General features: G+C 43.2%; 1 protein-coding gene across 1 annotated transcript; it reads left to right on the forward strand.

Moving 5' to 3' along the window:
* Positions 1-6469: 6469 nt before the first annotated feature.
* Positions 6470-17396, forward strand: LOC114032935 (disabled homolog 2-interacting protein-like). The gene is made up of 5 exons (XM_027848394.1): positions 6470-6534; positions 6628-6781; positions 11813-11911; positions 13865-14416; positions 17311-17396. Exons 1-5 carry the CDS (start codon positions 6485-6487, stop codon positions 17362-17364), a joined length of 909 nt encoding a protein of 302 aa, XP_027704195.1. The 5' UTR covers positions 6470-6484; the 3' UTR covers positions 17365-17396.
* The last annotated feature ends 365 nt before the right edge of the window (positions 17397-17761 follow it).

Below are 17761 nucleotides of genomic sequence, written 5' to 3' on the forward strand. Positions count from 1 at the left end.
AAAATAAGGGATTTGGGCAAGGTTATCTCTCTAGTCTCTGCTAATTCTGACATTCTGTCTTCTAAAGATCCTTTAAATTCTGATGTTCTGTGTTCTAATGTCTCTTCCAGTTCTAATATTCCATTTTCTCCATTTTTTACTGTCATATGGGCTAAGGTCCCTTCCAGCTGGGACATTCTATGTTCCAAGGTCCCTTACAGCTCAAATAGTCTATGGATTTAAAAAAAAAATTTTTTTTGTTCTAAGGGCCCTTCTAGTTCTAAATTCTATGACCAAATTTGGCATGAAGCCTAGGAGCCAATCCTTCCATCCCTGGGCCAGGGTCTTTGCCACCCACTCAATCTGAACAAGCCCGTTTATGTCTGTTACTGTTTGACTACTGCTGTTTCCTCAGCTTGTCCCCTGTTTGGAGGGAGGGGAGAGGAAAGACTGCCAGAAAGATGCTTTGGAATGTCGGATGGAAATGTGTCCAATTGGTGCCAGGAATGGGATCTTTCCTCTGTGCTTTCAAGTGGCAAACATCTTGCTTTAATAACCAGGCTGCAGCGGCCTCCCCGCTGGAGTCCCCGGAACAGAACCCACACGGATAACAAGGTTATTTCCCCTCAGGATCGATGGGCTGTCTTCTGAGAGGGGGGACCATTTGCCGTGTTTGTTAAAATGTTCACAACAGTCCTTGAAACTGAGCCGCAAAGAGTCAGAGCAGGGATTCTGTGGAAATGACTGGCAGGCCCAGAGCAGAGAACCATATGTTTACATCAAGGCCTGTGCTCCTGGGGTGGGCATCACATGACCAGGGGACAGTTCACTGCTCTTCAGAGCCAGATGGAAGTGATCAATTAGAGGGCATCCAGAGGAGGGTGATCAGGATGGTGAAGGACTTGGAGTGGTCAGCCAAAGAAGCTAGAAGTATGTTCAGACTAGAGAAGTAAAGCCTTGGGATAGGGGGAGACCCATAGTACGATATCTGTCTTAAGTGTCTGAATGGCTGTCCAGTGGAAGGAAGATGATCTAGAAGTCAACTTAAAAGCCATCTAATTCAACTCCCTCATTTTATAGATGAGGAAACTGAGGCCCAGAGAAGTTAAATGACTTACCTAAGATCATACAGCTAGCAAGTAGCAAAGCTAGGATTTGAACTTGGGTCTTACTCAAGATCTAGCACACTTTTCATTATTCTACTTGACTCAAGGAGCAAAACTAGGAGTACTGGGGGAAGGGAGGTTCAGAGAAGCAAGTTTTGTCTCAATACTAAGAAAAACTTCCTAACAATTATAACTGTCCCCAAGTAAGGGACAGGCTGACTTAAGAGACAGTGGCCTCCACCATGAGGTCTTCAAGTAGAAATTTCCACGACCACTTCTCAGTAGATGGCATTCTTGTTTAGACGCAGAATCTTAGAGCTAGATGGGACTTTAGAAATCATCCAATTCAATCCTACCCCCACCATTTTACAAGTGGTTTGCCCAAGGTTGCACTCCATGACATCAGGGGTCCTTTCCAGTTTTGAGGTTCTGTGGAAGGGCTAGCTATGGCTAGATAGGTCCAGATTCAGGATAAAGGCATTTTCCAACCTAAAGAAAAAAGGGAGTTTGTTCTGATCATGGGTGAACATCCCAAGGTGGGAAGACAATGGGTTGTTTGGGGTGAAAGTCTTTTTGGAAAAACAGCTAGCTGAGTGAAGAGGAGCCTATGCCAGAAAAAAAAATGAAATTTGTCCTAGGCTTCCTAAGAATTTTAAAATAAAGGACAGTTTTCTGGTTTTCAATACTAGGTGGGGAGTCAGGAATCCAGGTTCTAATCCCACCCAGTCAATTGTTCTGTGTCAGAGAAAAGGCACTGAATCTGAAGTCAAAAGACTTGGGTTCAATCCAGTCTGCTATTTGCTATCTATGTGACCTTTTCTAGGCTCCCATTTCCTAATGTGGGAAATTAGATTACACTATCTCTAAGGGGCCTTCCATCTCTATACCTTATGAACTTTCCAGGCTAGACCTCAGTTTTTGTTTAAAAAAATGGGTACAGCACTCAGGGAATGGTCTGAGGGTCAGATGAGATCATGGGCAAGGAATCAGCCTTGGAGGTCCTCTGTTCTATCTTTCTGTCCCTGGAATAGATTGAAAGTAACTGCCCTCAGTCAACTATCGCATCTCCTTATCCATCAGTCAGCAAGTCAATAAGTACTCACCAACCTTGTGTCTAGCCCAGGGCTGGAATGTGCTGTGAACTAAATGCTAGGATGGAAGACCTGGAGCTACACCTTGTAGGAATTAAAATTCTGTCTGGGAAAACCCAGCTAAAACTTGAAATTGGGCCTGCTTGCATTTTGTAATGATGGCAACTATTTCTTCTCCTTTTCCGTACACTTTGAAAAGTATATATTGCAATTAACCAACACTGGCCATTTCAATCTCATGGAGTAGAAACCAAAAGGTTCCTAATGTCAGAGCATTTAAAGCTGGAAATCAAGTCTTACCCCCCTCATTCTACAGATAAGGAAAACAGAGTCAGGATTTGAAAATGGGTTATCTGATTCCAAAACCAGTGCTCATCTATAGATTTATTTTTTAATTCAGTTTTTGTTGTAGAAGTACTTCCTTTACCAATGCAGATGGCTGGCCACCTTCTCTGGAGTTTAGGGTATAAAAGTTACCTGGGGCAGCAAGAGGTTACGTGACTTGCAAGGAGTGGTTACAGCCACAGGATGTGGAGATCTTGAACTCAGATCTTCTTGAACGTTAGACCAGTTCTCTACTGCCACGTGCTGCCTCTTTCATATATGTTGATTAGGTGTATGGAGAGGCCTCATGGCTTTGTGCTCTGATTCTTCCTACAAAAGGTGTTCAGGGAGAAAAAAGTGAGTTCTCTAACAGAACCTGCTCTGTGTTGGCCACTATCAAGGATAGAGTTTGGGGAGGAGTAGACTGTGGGCCCAGTGTGATTGTTGATCATAGGTGTCTTATCATTTTAGAGTTCCATCTTTAGAGCTCATATTGTCTTTACTTGGTGAGAGGTCATCTAATTTAACCCCATCATTTTACAGAGAAGAAAAATGAGGCTCAGAGAAGAAGGGAAGCAATTTTGTCCAGGTTCACACAGGGATTTAATGATAGGGCTGGTATTATTAGCACCAGCCTGCTTGGGTAATGGTTGGTCCTTCCTTCCTTCCTTCCTTCCTTCCTTCCTTCCTTCCTTCCTTCCCTTCCTTCCTTCCTTCCTTCCCTCCTTCCTCCTCCCTCCCTCCTTTCTTTCCTTCCTCTCTCCCTCCCTCCTTCCCTTTCTTCCTTCCCTCCCTTCCCTCCTTCCTCCCTCCCTTTATTACTTTGCTACTCTTTATGTCACCTTGGCCACACTTCTTCTCCTTCCCGGGCTTCAGGTTTCTTCTCAGTAAAATAAGAGAGGTGAACAAGGTGATCTCTAAGGTCTCTTCTAATCTTAAATCCTTTGATTCTCTGACTTCTGATAGACCTAGGGACTGTGCCATCTCAGGGTAAGGTCTAAGAAGTGGGGACTTGCTGGGTGTGAATGACAAATGGTTTATTCACTGGCAGTGACATTTGGAGACAGACATACTTATCTTCCTCCTCTGGGTGACCTTTCTATTCTCCAGGTGCATTGCCCTAGCCAGTTGCCCCTGATCCCACCCTCTTGCCCCAGTGGGTTTCCTTGTGGAGGAGTCTGGAGATCTTAGGGGGCAAGGGCGCAAATGAATTTCTAGGAATCGATGAAGCCAATAGGGCCTTATTTATCATTGTCTCTCTGTAAACACTTGGGGACCTGTGCTCAGGGAGATCATCACAGAGCTAAGGAGCTGGTTGTAGATGGGGGTTGACAGGCTACTTTGACCAATGGGCCCTCTGAGAGAAGACTCGAGCTGTCTGTCTAGTTCAGGAAAGGCATGAGACTCACTAAGTTCAGCCATGATGTAATGGGAAGAGCACCCATTTGGGAGTAGGAGGACCTGTGTTCGATTCTTAGTTCTTTTGCTTTGTACCTGCATGATCCTAGGCAAGTCCTTTCCCCTTTCTGAGCCTCAGTTTCCTCATCTGTAAAAGGAGGGGTGGAGGATAGGCTTGAAACTAAGGTCTCTCTTCTAGCTCTAAATCTACAATCCCATGATCCTTTCTGAGCTTCAGTTTCCTCATCTATAAAATAAGGATGGTTATAACTGACACTATTCACCTCCTCAGGATGTTGTAAGGAAATTGCTATGTAAATGTGCTATTATTACAATAATCATTGTGGGAGGTAGTGAGGGTTTGAGTAGGGTGGCAGCAGTGAAGAAGAAGGGACAGATGTGAAACACTTGTTAAAAAAAAAAAAACTCTAGTCCATTCTGGGCTGTGTCAGCCCTTCTGTCTCCTGCCATTATGGGCTGGTGGTCTGGGATGGGCCAAACCAGACAGGCTAAAATAAGGATATAGTGGTAGTTTACATCCCCAGACCATGTCACAAAGTTGGTTCAGAAACTCCTGTGGGTTCTCCTAGATTCTCAGGGAGAGCCATATCCTCTGGACTCTGGGGGCCCCTGGACCAACCAAAACTAGAGGAGATTCCCTAGTGCTCCTATGGGTCCTGGGTTGGTCTGGCACAGGGAAGGTCACATATGTCTTACAGAGCAGGTGCATGTTATGAGAGAGAGGGTCTGGAGTTTCTCAAGAATGTGGACTTTCTAAGGTTTTAGAGCTGGGAGTGGTAAGAACTCACAAATGTAGTCTCTGACTTAATCAAATCAACAAGCGCTTATCTAACACTCCTTGTGGGCCAGGCCCTGCCCTCAGGAAGCTCACAGTCCAGTGGGAGAGACAACATGCAAACTGCCATGTACAGACAAGCTATAAACAGGAAGATTTATGACCTCTCAAAGTTCCTTCCAGGTATGGAAGTGTGGGTGCAAGGCACAGACTGGAACTTTCTCTTCATGCCCTTCTCTCAGAAACACGCACAGAGGGTGATGGAACCTATAGATATAAGAGATAGAAAGCAGGTCCTAGCCTGGAACCCTACATGGGCCAAGTAAATATAGTGGAAAGGGCACTAGGCTGAAGGACAACTTGGATTCAGTTCCTGAATCTGCCACTAAAATTCACTGTGTTTCTTGCCACTTTTCCTCACAAGCTCTGATTCCTCATCTTTAATATGGAAAGTGTTAGACTAGATGATCTCTAATATCCTATGTTCTTAAGATTTCTTCAGCTACAAAGGTTCTGTGTGATGGTTCTATGATTCTGTCTTGTTGGCACACCCCTCCTGGGAGAGATGGGCAGGAGCCCAGCCTGCTGAGGCCTTTAGAATCTCAGAATGTCCGAACTGGGTATTAGAGACCATCACTAGGTTATGAGCCCTTCATTTTAGTCAGCTCAACAAGTATTTTATTAAGAACTTCCTGTTTGCCAGGCACTATGCTAAGCACCTGGGGCTTCAAAGAAAGGCAAAGGAATCCCTGCTCTTAAGGAATTCCTATTCTAATGGGGGAGATGACATGTAAATAACTAGGTATAGACAAGTTATAGAGAGATTAGATGGAAAGGAACCTTAAATGGAAATTCCCAGTAAAGATAATGTGAAGGTCTTAGAGGAAGAACCCTGCCTGATTGATTGAATGGCACCATTCCTCACCCACTCCCAGGTGTGTTTGTGTTTGTCTACATGTGCATGAAATGACGTGTTCTACCCACCCACACCAAGGGCCACACCCAATTCCTGCCCCAGCAGCCTCTCCTACAGTCTTGAAAAATGATGTAGTGGCACACAAACTGATTTTAAATCAGAAGACTTGGGTTTAAATCCCAGCTCAAATCCCAGATAGCTCGGTGACCTTGGGCAGTTCCCCTAACCTCTCTGAGCTACTACAAAATTAAGAAATTAAGGGTTTAGACTAGAGGGGTAGGGAACCTGCAGCCTTGAGGCCACATGTGGCCTTCTTGGTCCTTGGGTGCAGCCTTTTAACTGAGTCCAAGTTTTACAGAACAAATTCTTTTATTACGAGGTTTTGTTTTGTGAAGTTTGGATTCAGTCAAAGGACTGCACTTGAGGACTGAGAGGGCCACATGTGGCCTCAAGACCACAGGTTTCCCACCCCTGGACTAGATCAAGTGGTTCCCATCCTGTGAGCAGCAGACCAATGATGGGGGTTGAGGGAGGGGGCAGAGTGCAAGGGAGATGTGGAGGAGGGAGTTATTGTAGGATGTCCAAGCCCTGTAATATATTTTCTCGGTCACCTGATCCATACAGCTATTGTAATGGATGTTTTTGAATTTTTTTTTTAATGTTAAAAAGTCTGCATCTTTGAAAAGATTGGGAAACAGTGGATGATCTTTAAGGTCCCTTCCAGCCCCCAATCCAGTGAAGTATGGATAGGCTTTCCAAACAAGAATCAATCCTTGCTACCTGTGTCATTGGCTAACTGCGTCATTAGGTGAATTCATCGAGAGTCCATTCCAGACCTCCCATCTTTCTGACTCGAGTGTTCTTTCCATCAGAAATGGAAGCAGCTTTTCTCACAGAAAGCTGCAGTAAAGTGGGAGTGAGGAGGTGAGGGTGTAGACATTTGGGGAGAAGAGGCTAGGATGTCCCTGGATGGGATTAATTAATAGTCTTTCCCTTCCCCTGTCCGTGCCCATCCAGATCCCATCTGATGCCGAGGCTGAAGGAATCGAGGTCCCACGAGTCCTTGCTCAGTCCGAGTAGCGCAGTGGAGGCGCTGGATCTCAGCATGGAGGAGGAAGTTGTGATCAAGCCTGTTCATAGCAGCATCCTGGGCCAGGACTACTGCTTTGAGGTAAGATCCTGGAATGGAGGAATTGCTCCAGGTCAGGAGGGAAGAGTGGAATCCCCTGGGTGCTATCTTCTTTCTTGTCTGGCCTACCAGTGGCCTCTCTTACACTTCCTCCTCCTCTAATAACAGCTTACATTTTTCAGTGCTGACTATGTGCCAGGCACTGTGCTTTATAATTTGATCTCATTTGATCCTCCATACATTATGGAGGTAGGTTCTATTATTATCCTCATTTTACAGTTGAAGAGACTGAGGCACAGGGCTTAAATGACTTACCCAGGGTCACACAGCTAGTACTTGCCTGTGGCCGGACTTAAAATCAGGTCTTCCTGTCTCCCAGCTGGCACTCTATCCATTGTGCCACCTAGCTGCCCCCCCAAACCTGCAAGTCCCCTATTGCCTACTGAATAAAAGTCAGGCTCCTTAGCCTGGCATTCGAGGTTTCCCTCCCCCCTCCCCCACCCCCATGCCAATAATCCATCTTCACTCTGTCTTCCTAAATTTATCTCATACTCAATAAAGGCATGTAGAGGTAGCTGCATAGTCATGAAAGAAGACTGGATTTAGAGTTAGCAGACCTGAGATTAAAATCCTGGCTTTGCCACTCACTCTTTTGTGTAAGTTCTGGTAAATTATTTCCCTTCTCTGGGCCTCACTTTCTTTGTCTGTAAAATAAAGAGGTTGGACAAGATGGTTTCTAAGTCTAATGTCCTGTGAGCCTTGATTTTCTGTGCTCCAACCAAACTGTATCACTCACTCTCCTATTATGTATCCCAACTTGTCTGAATCATGCTTTTGCTCATGTCGTTCCTGGCACATGAAATCTCCCCTCCCCCATACTTGGTGAAATCTTACCCAGCTCAGATGATGCCTCTTCTAAGAAATCATCCATGATACCCCCTCCCACCAAATCAATAACAACCCTTTCCTTTTCCTATCTCAGACATCATTGTGTACCTCCCTTTGGCAGTTAGGATACTCTGTTTCATATCATAGTAATTAAAACATGTGTCATGCCCCATAGCATGGCCCTGTCAAAATTTAGCATCTTCTCTAGCACCCAGCACAGTGCTTTGTGTCCGTCAGTGCATGTACTTTGTACATGATGGCATCTATGCTGGCCCTCCTGTGCATGCATATTCTACCCCCTGCGTGCCTTCTCTTCCTGTGAGATTCTTGTCTGTGCATCTGGCATATAATAAGAGTTGGTGGAAAGGAAGGAAGAGAGAAAAAAAAAAGAAAATAATTAATTTATGGTTAGTGGCAGAGCATCAAGGGAAAACAGAAAGCAGGGGCGTCTCTTCTCTCACTCCCATCACTTAAGAATAGTTGATGCCATTGGAACAGCAGAAAATAATCCAAAAGAAACTGCTTCCAGCTGAAGTGGAAGAGGCAGAATCTAACTTCTTTCTATCCTGCCTGACCTGGAGTGGGACAGGAGGGCTGCCTCTCATTTGGCCAAGATGTCAGATCCCTCAGGGAGGCTCAGGACCAGAAGCTTCCTTTTCCCGATAGAGCTCCTCGTGGCTTGGGATGGGACAGGGAACCAGAGAGAAGGAGAGGAGCCCTTATTGAGCCCTTAGGAGAATTCTGCTGTCTTCAACTGTGTCAGTGCTGATGAGCCATTTATTCTGTCTTTGAACTTCAGTTTTCTTCATCTGTAAAATAGGCATTTTAATTCTTAGCCTGCTCCATAGGGATGTTTTAAGGACCAAATGAGATAACATATATAAGTGCTTTTGTAGAATGGTGTATTAAGGCTGGGCTCTAAGGGAGGCAATGTGGGAAAAGAGAATGGAAGCTAGACATAGAATCAGGAGACCTAGGTTTAAATCCTAACTTATTCTCTTAGTATGTATTTTATCTTGTGTAAGTAACAAGTAAATCAGGGATAATTATGAGAGGCAGCACAGAGGAGTCAAACACACTGCTCACTGAACTAGGTTAAAATGCAATATTAAACAAAATAAATAAAAATACAGTAGAACATTTGTTATTGTTCATCACCCAACTCTTCATGATCCCATTTGGGGTTTTCTTGGCAAAGATACTAGAGTGATTTGCTATTTCCTTCTCCAGACCACTTCACAGATGAGTAAACTGAGACAAACAGGGTAAATGACTTGCCCAGCATCACACACCTACTAAGCTGGATTGGAAGTCGGGTGTTCTTGACTCCAGGCCCAGCATTTGATCCACTGTGCCACCCAGCTGTCCTCAATAATGTAGATATGTAGTTTTCTAAGTCTACAGGGATCCTGATACATAGTTTAGTGGCCCCATTTTTATTTGAGTTTGGCATCACTAGTATAGCCCATAGAGATCTGGTTTTGAAGTTAGGAAGACCAGGGTTCACATTTTATCTCTGACACATTAACTCTGTGACCCTGGACAAGTCATTTAACTTCTCATTGCTATAGCACGCTCTCCAAGACTGTAACCTGTAGAATGGTTGCTGATCAGCATTGATAGAAGGGCTTGCCTACACCATTGAAACTGCAGATTTAGACCAACAATAATAACTACTACTGTAGTTATTACTACTGTATAAACTTATACTCCTGTATAAATGAGTGACATTTACATAACATGTTAAGGTTAACAAAGCAGTTATCATTTAAGTGTCTTGCTTAACTTCTAAGAGGTTCAGTTTTCCCATGATAAATGGGGATGACAGTACAGGAACAGTACAGTAATGGGAAGGGAGAAAAATGCTTTGTAAACTAAAAAGCACTATAGAAAAGTGAGCTACTGTCATCTTCCTCATTATTCCAATCAACTGGGGGCTAAGGGAAGAAAAAAAAGGGGGGGAAAGAAATTTTACATGATAACTTTATTATGTATTTAAAAGGAGTAGCAAATTGTACATAGTAGAGTTGCAGTTTCATGTGCAATCATCTTTTTTATTATACTATGTTATGGAAATTCTTATTTTATTCCATGAATTAAAAAAAATTTAAAAAAAAAAGGAATGACTCTAGAACCTTGAGAATAAATAAAATAAAATAAATCTCTTTCTCTCCTGAAATCCTCTCTGAGCTGGGCTGGCCCCAGTCTGATGAGCTCTGCTCAACAGGAGGCTTGATGAATCAGTCTCAGAGTGGGTCTACGTTCAGGAAGACAGTAGTGACTTCAAAGGCTCCTCGTCTCAGGCACTGAGGATGGACCAGTGCCAGTGACTTGGCTTCTCCTTCTTTCTCCTCCATTAGTTCCTTTAGCCCCCACTATGAGATCATTTCTCGAAAGATGAACCCCCTTGATAATTATGCTTAATTAGTGGAACCATCCATCTGAGGGATGGATATATTCATGTAAATAAGTTGCATCATGGAAGTTAATGAGTCCTGCATTTTCCTTTCTGGTCCCTGCAAACTCATGACTTGGTGCTTGGCCCCCAAAACACGACTGCCCCTCTGCCAGTCAGGTGCCTATTGATGGTGCTGGTGGAGGAGGAAGAAGAGAGCATCTCTTATGGGAGAGCAAGTCAGAAGCTGCTAGGGAGCTGTGACTCTAGGAGAGACTCTGTGTGTGTGTGTGTGTGTGTGTGTGTGTGTGTGTGTGTGTGTGTGTCTTTGTCTTTGATTTGTCTTTGTTTTGCTGCTCCTTCCTGGCCCTTTTCTTCCCTGGTGGGTTGTGCTGTGGTAGAAACAGCCCAGATTTAGGCTCAGGAGACCTGGCTTCTAGTCTCTTTTACTTATTAACTCTGTGACCCAGGCCAATCATTTCCCCTTCCATCTCCTCCTCTGTAAAACAAGTGGCCTGGATAAGAGCATCTCTAAGGCCCCTCCCAGGCACACATCCTATAACTTTTAGATTCATAACCCTTGCTAATACCTTACAGGATTGTTGTGAGAAAAGCACTTTGCAAACCTTAAAACACTATGTAATTGTGAATTATTATTATTATGGTGATAGTTGTTGTTCATAATCCTTCATATAGGCAGCATGGTATAGTGAAAAACAACCTGGATTTGGAATCAGAAAACCTGGGTTTGAATTCTGACTCTGCTATCTATTACCTTTGTAACCTTGAACTAGTCACTTTTCATTTCTGAACCCCCATTTCCTTATCTGTAAAGTGAGGTGGCTGCACTACATGAGCTCTAAGCTCCTTACACCTCTGAAATCTAAATATCCTTTCTTTATTTTATTTTATTTTTAATTTATGGAATAAAACAAACATTTCTATAGCATATTACAACAAAAAAGATGATTGTACATGAAATTCCAAATCTGCTATGCATAACTTGCTATTCCTTTCAAATATTCAACAAAATTATCATGCAAATTTCTTTTTTTTTTCTTCCCTCCCCTCAAAATTGTTGGGAAAACTAAAAATCAGTGTGGTAGAAACTGGGTATGGACCAATATCTCACACCATTTGCCAAGATAAGGTCAAAATGTATACGTGACCTAGATATAAAGAGAGATTTTACAAGAAAATTAGAACAACATGGACCATATTATTTATCAGACTTATGGATAGGAGAACAGTTTATGAACGGATGTAAATATCCTTTCAGATGGTGTTGGATTGTGATCTTAGAGTCAGAAGACCTGATGTGAATCTGTTCCCTGGTCTGCCCTGTCAGTTTCCTCAACGTGTAAGATGAAGTTTTGTATTAAATGAGAGAGGAAACAATAGTGCTGGACCAGGGATAGAATTCAGGGATTTCTACTTAGCTGTGTTACCTTCATAGATTTCCTTCTCCTCTCTGAGCTTTAGGTGCTTCATATATAAAATGAAGGGGTTTAGACTAAACTGTCTCAGAGGTCCCTTCCAACTCTTAATGATTGGGTGATCTGTAAGGTCATTTCCCTTTTTGATATTCTGAGAATGTTTGATTAAGAAGGCAGTTCCTTAGGAAAGGAAGAGGGCATCCTCCCGCCTCCACATATGTGTGTCTGTATGTATGTGTGCATGTGTATGTGCCCATGTGTATCTCCCAGGCATTCTATGTCCTTGGAGCTGCCAGCATGTAAACGTAAGCTACCTGTTTGGTTATCACACCATCCCTGTTCCTTTCCACACAGGTAACAACTTCCTCAGGAAGTAAGTGTTTTTCCTGCCGATCTGCAGCCGAGCGGGATAAATGGATGGAGAACCTTCGTCGAGCTGTGCATCCGAACAAGGTAAAATCAGGGATTGAGTGAGTGGCTTGGTCCCTGAATCTCCTCTTCCCCCTGGGACCACATTGCCATTTGTGGGAAACACCCTGCTTTGGTCAGATTTCAACCCTGGTGGCAGGCTATGTCATCTCTACCCAGGTGGGGAGATTGAAATTAGATCTGCAGAGGTACAGAAGTTTGGAGATGCCAAGGAAGAGAACACAAGAATGTGGCAGGAAGTGATTATCTCAGGAATGGGTTAAGGGAAGTTCTGTGTGGAGGTACAGGACTGAACAGGATGATAAAATGTGCTCTCCTGAGATATATGGTGGTCCATGATTGGACATATTACTGGGCATCCAGGTCCCTTTCCAGCTATGTCTCCTGGGATTGGGGGTACAATATCAAATTAACCACATTGATATTAAATATTCCCTGGCGTCTCATTCTAGTTTTGTTGTTGTTCACTCATTTGTCATGTCCGACTCTTCATGACTCCATTTTGGGTTTTCTTGGCAAAGATACTAGAGTGGCTTGCCATTTACTTCCCCAGCTCATTTTGCAGATGAGAAAACTGAGGCACACAAGATTAAGTGACTTGCCTAGGGTCACGCAGTTAGTAAGTGTCTGAGGCCAGATTTGAACTCAGAAGGGTGAGTCCCAGCACTATATCCACTGTGCCACCTATCTGCCTTATCTCATCCTAGACATCCCCACATTTATTGGGGAGAGAAATGTTTTTCAGCCATGGTTGAAATCTCCAAAGTGACTTTCAGAAACAATTGTACTTGCAGAGGTTTTAAAAACCTGCTAGGAAGTGTGGATGCTCTTTCTAAACATTCCCTTTCTCTACCAAGCCTCCATTCTCCCTAAAACTCTCTGATTTCCATTTCAGATTCTTTGCAATCTCTCACTCTTTCTCTCTCCCTCCTTTCCTCCCTGTCTCCCCCCCCTCACTCCCTACTGTTGAGGAGTAGGATGAAAAGTCCTACTCAATGGAGTCAGAAAAATCATAGAAAGTTGGAGTTAGAAGGGATTTTTAAAAAAGAAAATGGAAAACATTAGCATGTTAAAGCTGAAAGATATTTTAGAATGTGGAATGTGAAAACATAGAGCATAGAATGTTAGAACTGGATGGGACCTTAAGCATCATCTAAGCCAACTCTCTCATTGAGCAAGTGAGGACCCTGAGGCTCAGGAACATTAAATGAATTGACCAAGGTCTAGTTTGTGATATAAGGAAGGATTAAAACCTGAATCCCCTGATTCTCAGTCAGCTCTTCTTTATACCCTGACCTGCTACCTCCTTTTATACAACTCTGTTAAAATAATCTGCTTTACTGTTTTGGGTCCCCAAAAAGATGACTTCTTCTCTGTCTAATTTTCCACAAAACATTATTGTTGGCCATGTGTCTTCTTAAGTTAATTTGTTTCTCATTCAAGACATGAAGTTAAGGACAATCCAGAAAGTAAAAGGAAAGAGGTTTATAGAAGACCCACTAATCTACTGTTCTTTTGATACCAAATTCATAGTACATTTTGGCAATTTCAGTTTCAGACAGCCAAAGCAGATGAATTATCCTTTCTGTGGGCCTTAGTTTCTCAATCTGTAAAATGAAGAGGTTGGACAAGATGACCTCTAAGGTCAATTATAGGCCTAACATTCTTCGTTTTATGTTCTAATATTCTGTTTTCCATAGACTCAATTATAACATTTTGTGTTCTTTGTTCTCATTTCTAACATCTCTTCCAGCTCCAAAATTCTAAGCTCTCTGTTTTAACGTAATATGTTTTAAGGTTTTTTTTTTTTCCCAGCTCTTACATTTTATGACTCAAATTAACTCTGGTTAGCTGGGCCATTTTAAAAAAAAGTACAGGAGGAGGACCACATTTGCCTATGGGTTGGTTGGAGTGTATAGTGGAGAGGAAAGAGAATCATTGCTCCCTGCCTAATCTCTCTATCCGTGTGCTTCCTAGGACAACAGTCGGAGGGTGGAGCACATGCTGAAGCTCTGGGTCATCGAAGCAAAGGACCTCCCAGCCAAGAAGAAGTATTTATGTGAACTGTGCCTGGATGATGTCCTTTATGCACGGACTACATGTAAGCTAAAGACAGACAATGTCTTCTGGGGGGAACACTTTGAGTTTAACAATCTGCCACCACTCAGGAATATCACAGTGCACTTGTACAAGGAGACTGACAAGAAGAAGAAAAAGGACAAGAACAACTACCTGGGGCTGGTGAACCTGGCCGTGGCCTCAGTGTCGGGGCGGCAGTTTGTGGAGAAATGGTACCCTGTAGTGACACCCAACCCTAAGGGCAAGAGTCCTGGCCCTATGATCCGTATCAAGTCCCGATACCAGACTGTCAGCATCCTCCCTATGGAGATGTATAAGGAATTTGCTGAGTATATCACCAACAACTATATGGCTCTGTGCTCCGCACTGGAACCTGTGCTGAGCGTCAAGAACAAGGAGGAGATGGCGTCAGCCCTGGTGCACATCCTACAGAGCACTGGGAAGGCAAAGGTACAAGCCAAACCCTGCATGTCCTTCATGGCCCCAGCTAGGTACATGTGTATAGCGCGCACACACACACACAGAGTCCTGTGGAAAGTACAGTCTGCTTTCTTACTTATGATGCTTGACTCGGGGACTGGAGTCCTAAAGGAGATGTGTAGACAAGCCAGTCATCACCCAGAGTTTACTTTCCCTCCCTCTCTCCAAGGAGAGAGTACAGTGACAGAATGTTAGAACATGCAACATAAAATGCTGAGCTGGAAGGACCTTAGAACATAGAATTTCAGCACTGGAAGAGACTTTAGAACATGGAGTGATAAAATATGGAGGACAGAATGAATGTAATATTAATAGCTAGCTCTTTATATTATATTTATACTTATTTATATCATATTATAAATATAATTATATATATTAATTTATATAACTATTATAAATATATTATTTCTAAATATATTTATATTATAGAGCTCTTAATATGTGCCAGGCACTGTGCTAAGCGCTTTCCAGTTATTATCTCATTTGAGCCCCACAACAGCCCTGGGAGGTAGGTGCTGTTATCACAATTTTACAGTTGAGGAAACTGAAGCAGAGTCCAGTGTCACAAAGCTAGTGAGTATCTGAGGCCAACCTTGAACTCAGGTCTTCCTGACTCCAGACCTAGTGCTCTGTCCACTGCAACACATAGTTGTAAAGGTTTTGAGGGACCCTAGAGACCATGCAATCCAGGGATTTTTAACTGGGGGTGTCTATTAATTTTTTAAATATATATATTTTAATATCTGCATTTCAATGTAATTGCTTCCCTTTGTAATCATATGTGTTTTATGCATTTAAAAAACATCATTCTAAGAAGGGGTCCATATGCTTCACCAAACTGCCAAAGTGGGCACCCCAACACAAAAAATGGTTAAGAACTCTTGATCTTGTCAAACTCCCTCATTTTATAGGTGAGAAAATGGGGTCTCCACAAGGTAAATGGGCATATCCAAGGTAACAGAGCTAGGAATAAAGCTCAGGTGTGACTCCTAATGCAATTTTCACTGTTCCAAAACTGCCTCCTGGTGAAATTCCTACCTGTTGGGGCCTTCTTTGTCCATAGTACTAGGGGTGAAACTGAAGCTTAAGAGAAGTAACTCTGACGTCAGACCCAATATCCAGGTTGAATGTGCACACAGCAGGTGTGGGGCTGAATATTACTTCTAGGTTCTTGCCTCTGTGGAAGGACCATGATTGCTGTAGGATTTGCAGTCCCAGTCTAACATGTGAAGGGACAGGGATGATGATGATGTAGGGACTTTTTCCTCCCTGAAACTAGATGCCTACGTTGGAAGTTAGGCACTTTAGCTTTCTTACTCTTACAGACTAGCAACACTAAAAGGGATTTCAGAGATTGCTTTATCCAGCCCCTCTATTTTACCAAAGGGTAAAAACTGAGAAACTGAGGCCCATTAAAGGGAACTGTCCTGCCCTGGGTTACACAGTGAGTTAATGGCAAAATGCAATCTCTTTACTCCAAGGGCAGGGCTCTTTCTACTAAGACAAGCTGCCTCTCCTCTCCTTTGAGTATACCCAGATCAAAGCCCCTGTCAGAGTCCCAATTAACTGAACTCTTCATCTAAGAAAGTTAGTCAGCACTTGGGGAGGAGGATAATTTGTTGGGCAAGTAGGAAACTGTCTCTCCCCTGCTGGCTCTGTGGAACCTGCTGGTACCTGCTCATTACCAAAGATTAATGCCATCAGAAATGGTTGGTATTCAAGATGGGAGAGGAGGGGCTACTGCCCCTAGTTCTGATCTGGTTAGACCTTGCTTCTGGAAGCTGGGTCAGCAGCCAGTATCCTGGGCCTCAGACCTCTAACATTAGCTCTTCCTGCTCTGGAGAGGGTCAAAAAGGAAGTCCCTTGCCCACACTTAAGGACATCCTCCATACGACCTTAGCATGAGAAGCAGAGCTGCCCACGAAACACTGGAGAGTCGGTGTGATATAGTAAAAAGAGCAATAGGATTGGGGTCAAAAGACCTAGATTTGAATACTGCCGTGTATTAGCAACCTTGGACAAGTGGCTTCTCTGTTTGGGCCTCACATCATAAAATGAGGGGAGTTGAACCAGTTGGCCTCCTATGTCTCCTTCTAGCTTTAATATTCTGTGCATCTATAACATGGATTTTGTGACTCTTTCTACTATTCTTTCTACTCTTCTGACATGTCTCCCTCATATCTGACACGTTCTCTTGACTTTTATCATGCTCACACTCACCCTACTTCTGGTCTATGCCTCTGTAAAGAAGGAGGTTTCTTTCTCCTCCTCCTCCTTCCTGGGGGCCAAACCCCAAACCAAGTCAGTCTATGCCATCCTTAGATTGGACACTGGGAAAAGTACCTGTGTTTGACTGGGTTACCTCACCTTGTGGCCTAAGGAGGGTGATTTTTCAACCAGTACCTTAGTCATCCATTCTCTAAAATGGATGATACTTGATCTTCATTTGTAGGGGATATCTTGTGAGTCATGTGAACCAGAGATGGCAGCTGCCTTCAGACCTTAAGAAAGGGACAAACCTCAGCTCATATTTAGAGAAGCCAGATTTTTTTCCCCTTAGGCCTGAGGTTCACTTGAAGGGAAACTTGGTACCAAGTGCCAAGAAAAAAAAATAGACAGTCAAAGAAATAGCCCTATCACACCAGGCTTTGGGTAGAAGATAAGATCTATGGCTAAGCCTGTTCACTGCACTGATAAATACATGAGGGACTCAGCCTCTCAGTCTCGCTGAATCTATCAATGCAACCGTCCCTGGAGGAGTACCTGCCTCTCTCATATTTAAATATAATTAGATTGTTGATCATAAGATTTAGAGCAGGGAAAGGACCTTAAGAATGATCTCTTCTAACCTCCTCGTTTTACAGATGATGAACAAGGTTAAGTACTTGTCCGAAATCATAAGAGTAACAAGTAACTGAGCCAGGATTTGATCCCAGGCCCTGTGATCCCACATCATATTAGCACCTTTGTGGGAAATGTAAGGTAAATGTATCCCCTATCTTTCACTTTCTAAATCTCAGTTTCCTTCCCTTTCACACAAAGGAATTGGGCTGGGTGATATCTAAGGTCCCTTTTGGTGCTAACGTTTTTGAGTTTATGTTCTCCATCTTTAAGCCTTGATTTAAGCCTGGCTCCCAGGCTATTGCAACCCTACCTTTCAAGGCCAAGAATAATGGCTGGAATCCAGATAACTAAATCTTGGTTTAGTTTTCTTAGTACCTTCGTCACTCTCTCCCCTTTCCCCCATTCTTGTTCCCTCCTCCCACCAAAAAAAAAAAGCCTCATTTCCCTTTCAAAACCACAATAGCACATTGA

Source organism: Vombatus ursinus, unplaced genomic scaffold, assembly GCF_900497805.2.
Source record: "Vombatus ursinus unplaced genomic scaffold, bare-nosed wombat genome assembly UNPS02006020.1, whole genome shotgun sequence".
Lineage (NCBI taxonomy): Eukaryota > Metazoa > Chordata > Mammalia > Diprotodontia > Vombatidae > Vombatus > Vombatus ursinus.

Bases quoted from the DNA above. Each gene is read 5' to 3' on its own strand.
- LOC114032935 (XM_027848394.1), top strand. From the start codon at position 6,485: ATGGAAGCAGCTTTTCTCACAGAAAGCTGCAGTAAAGTGGGAGTGAGG. The intron at 6,782-11,812 runs GTAAGATCCTGG...CTTTCCACACAG, and splicing joins GCCAGGACTACTGCTTTGAG to GTAACAACTTCCTCAGGAAG. The intron at 11,912-13,864 runs GTAAAATCAGGG...TGTGCTTCCTAG, and splicing joins GAGCTGTGCATCCGAACAAG to GACAACAGTCGGAGGGTGGA.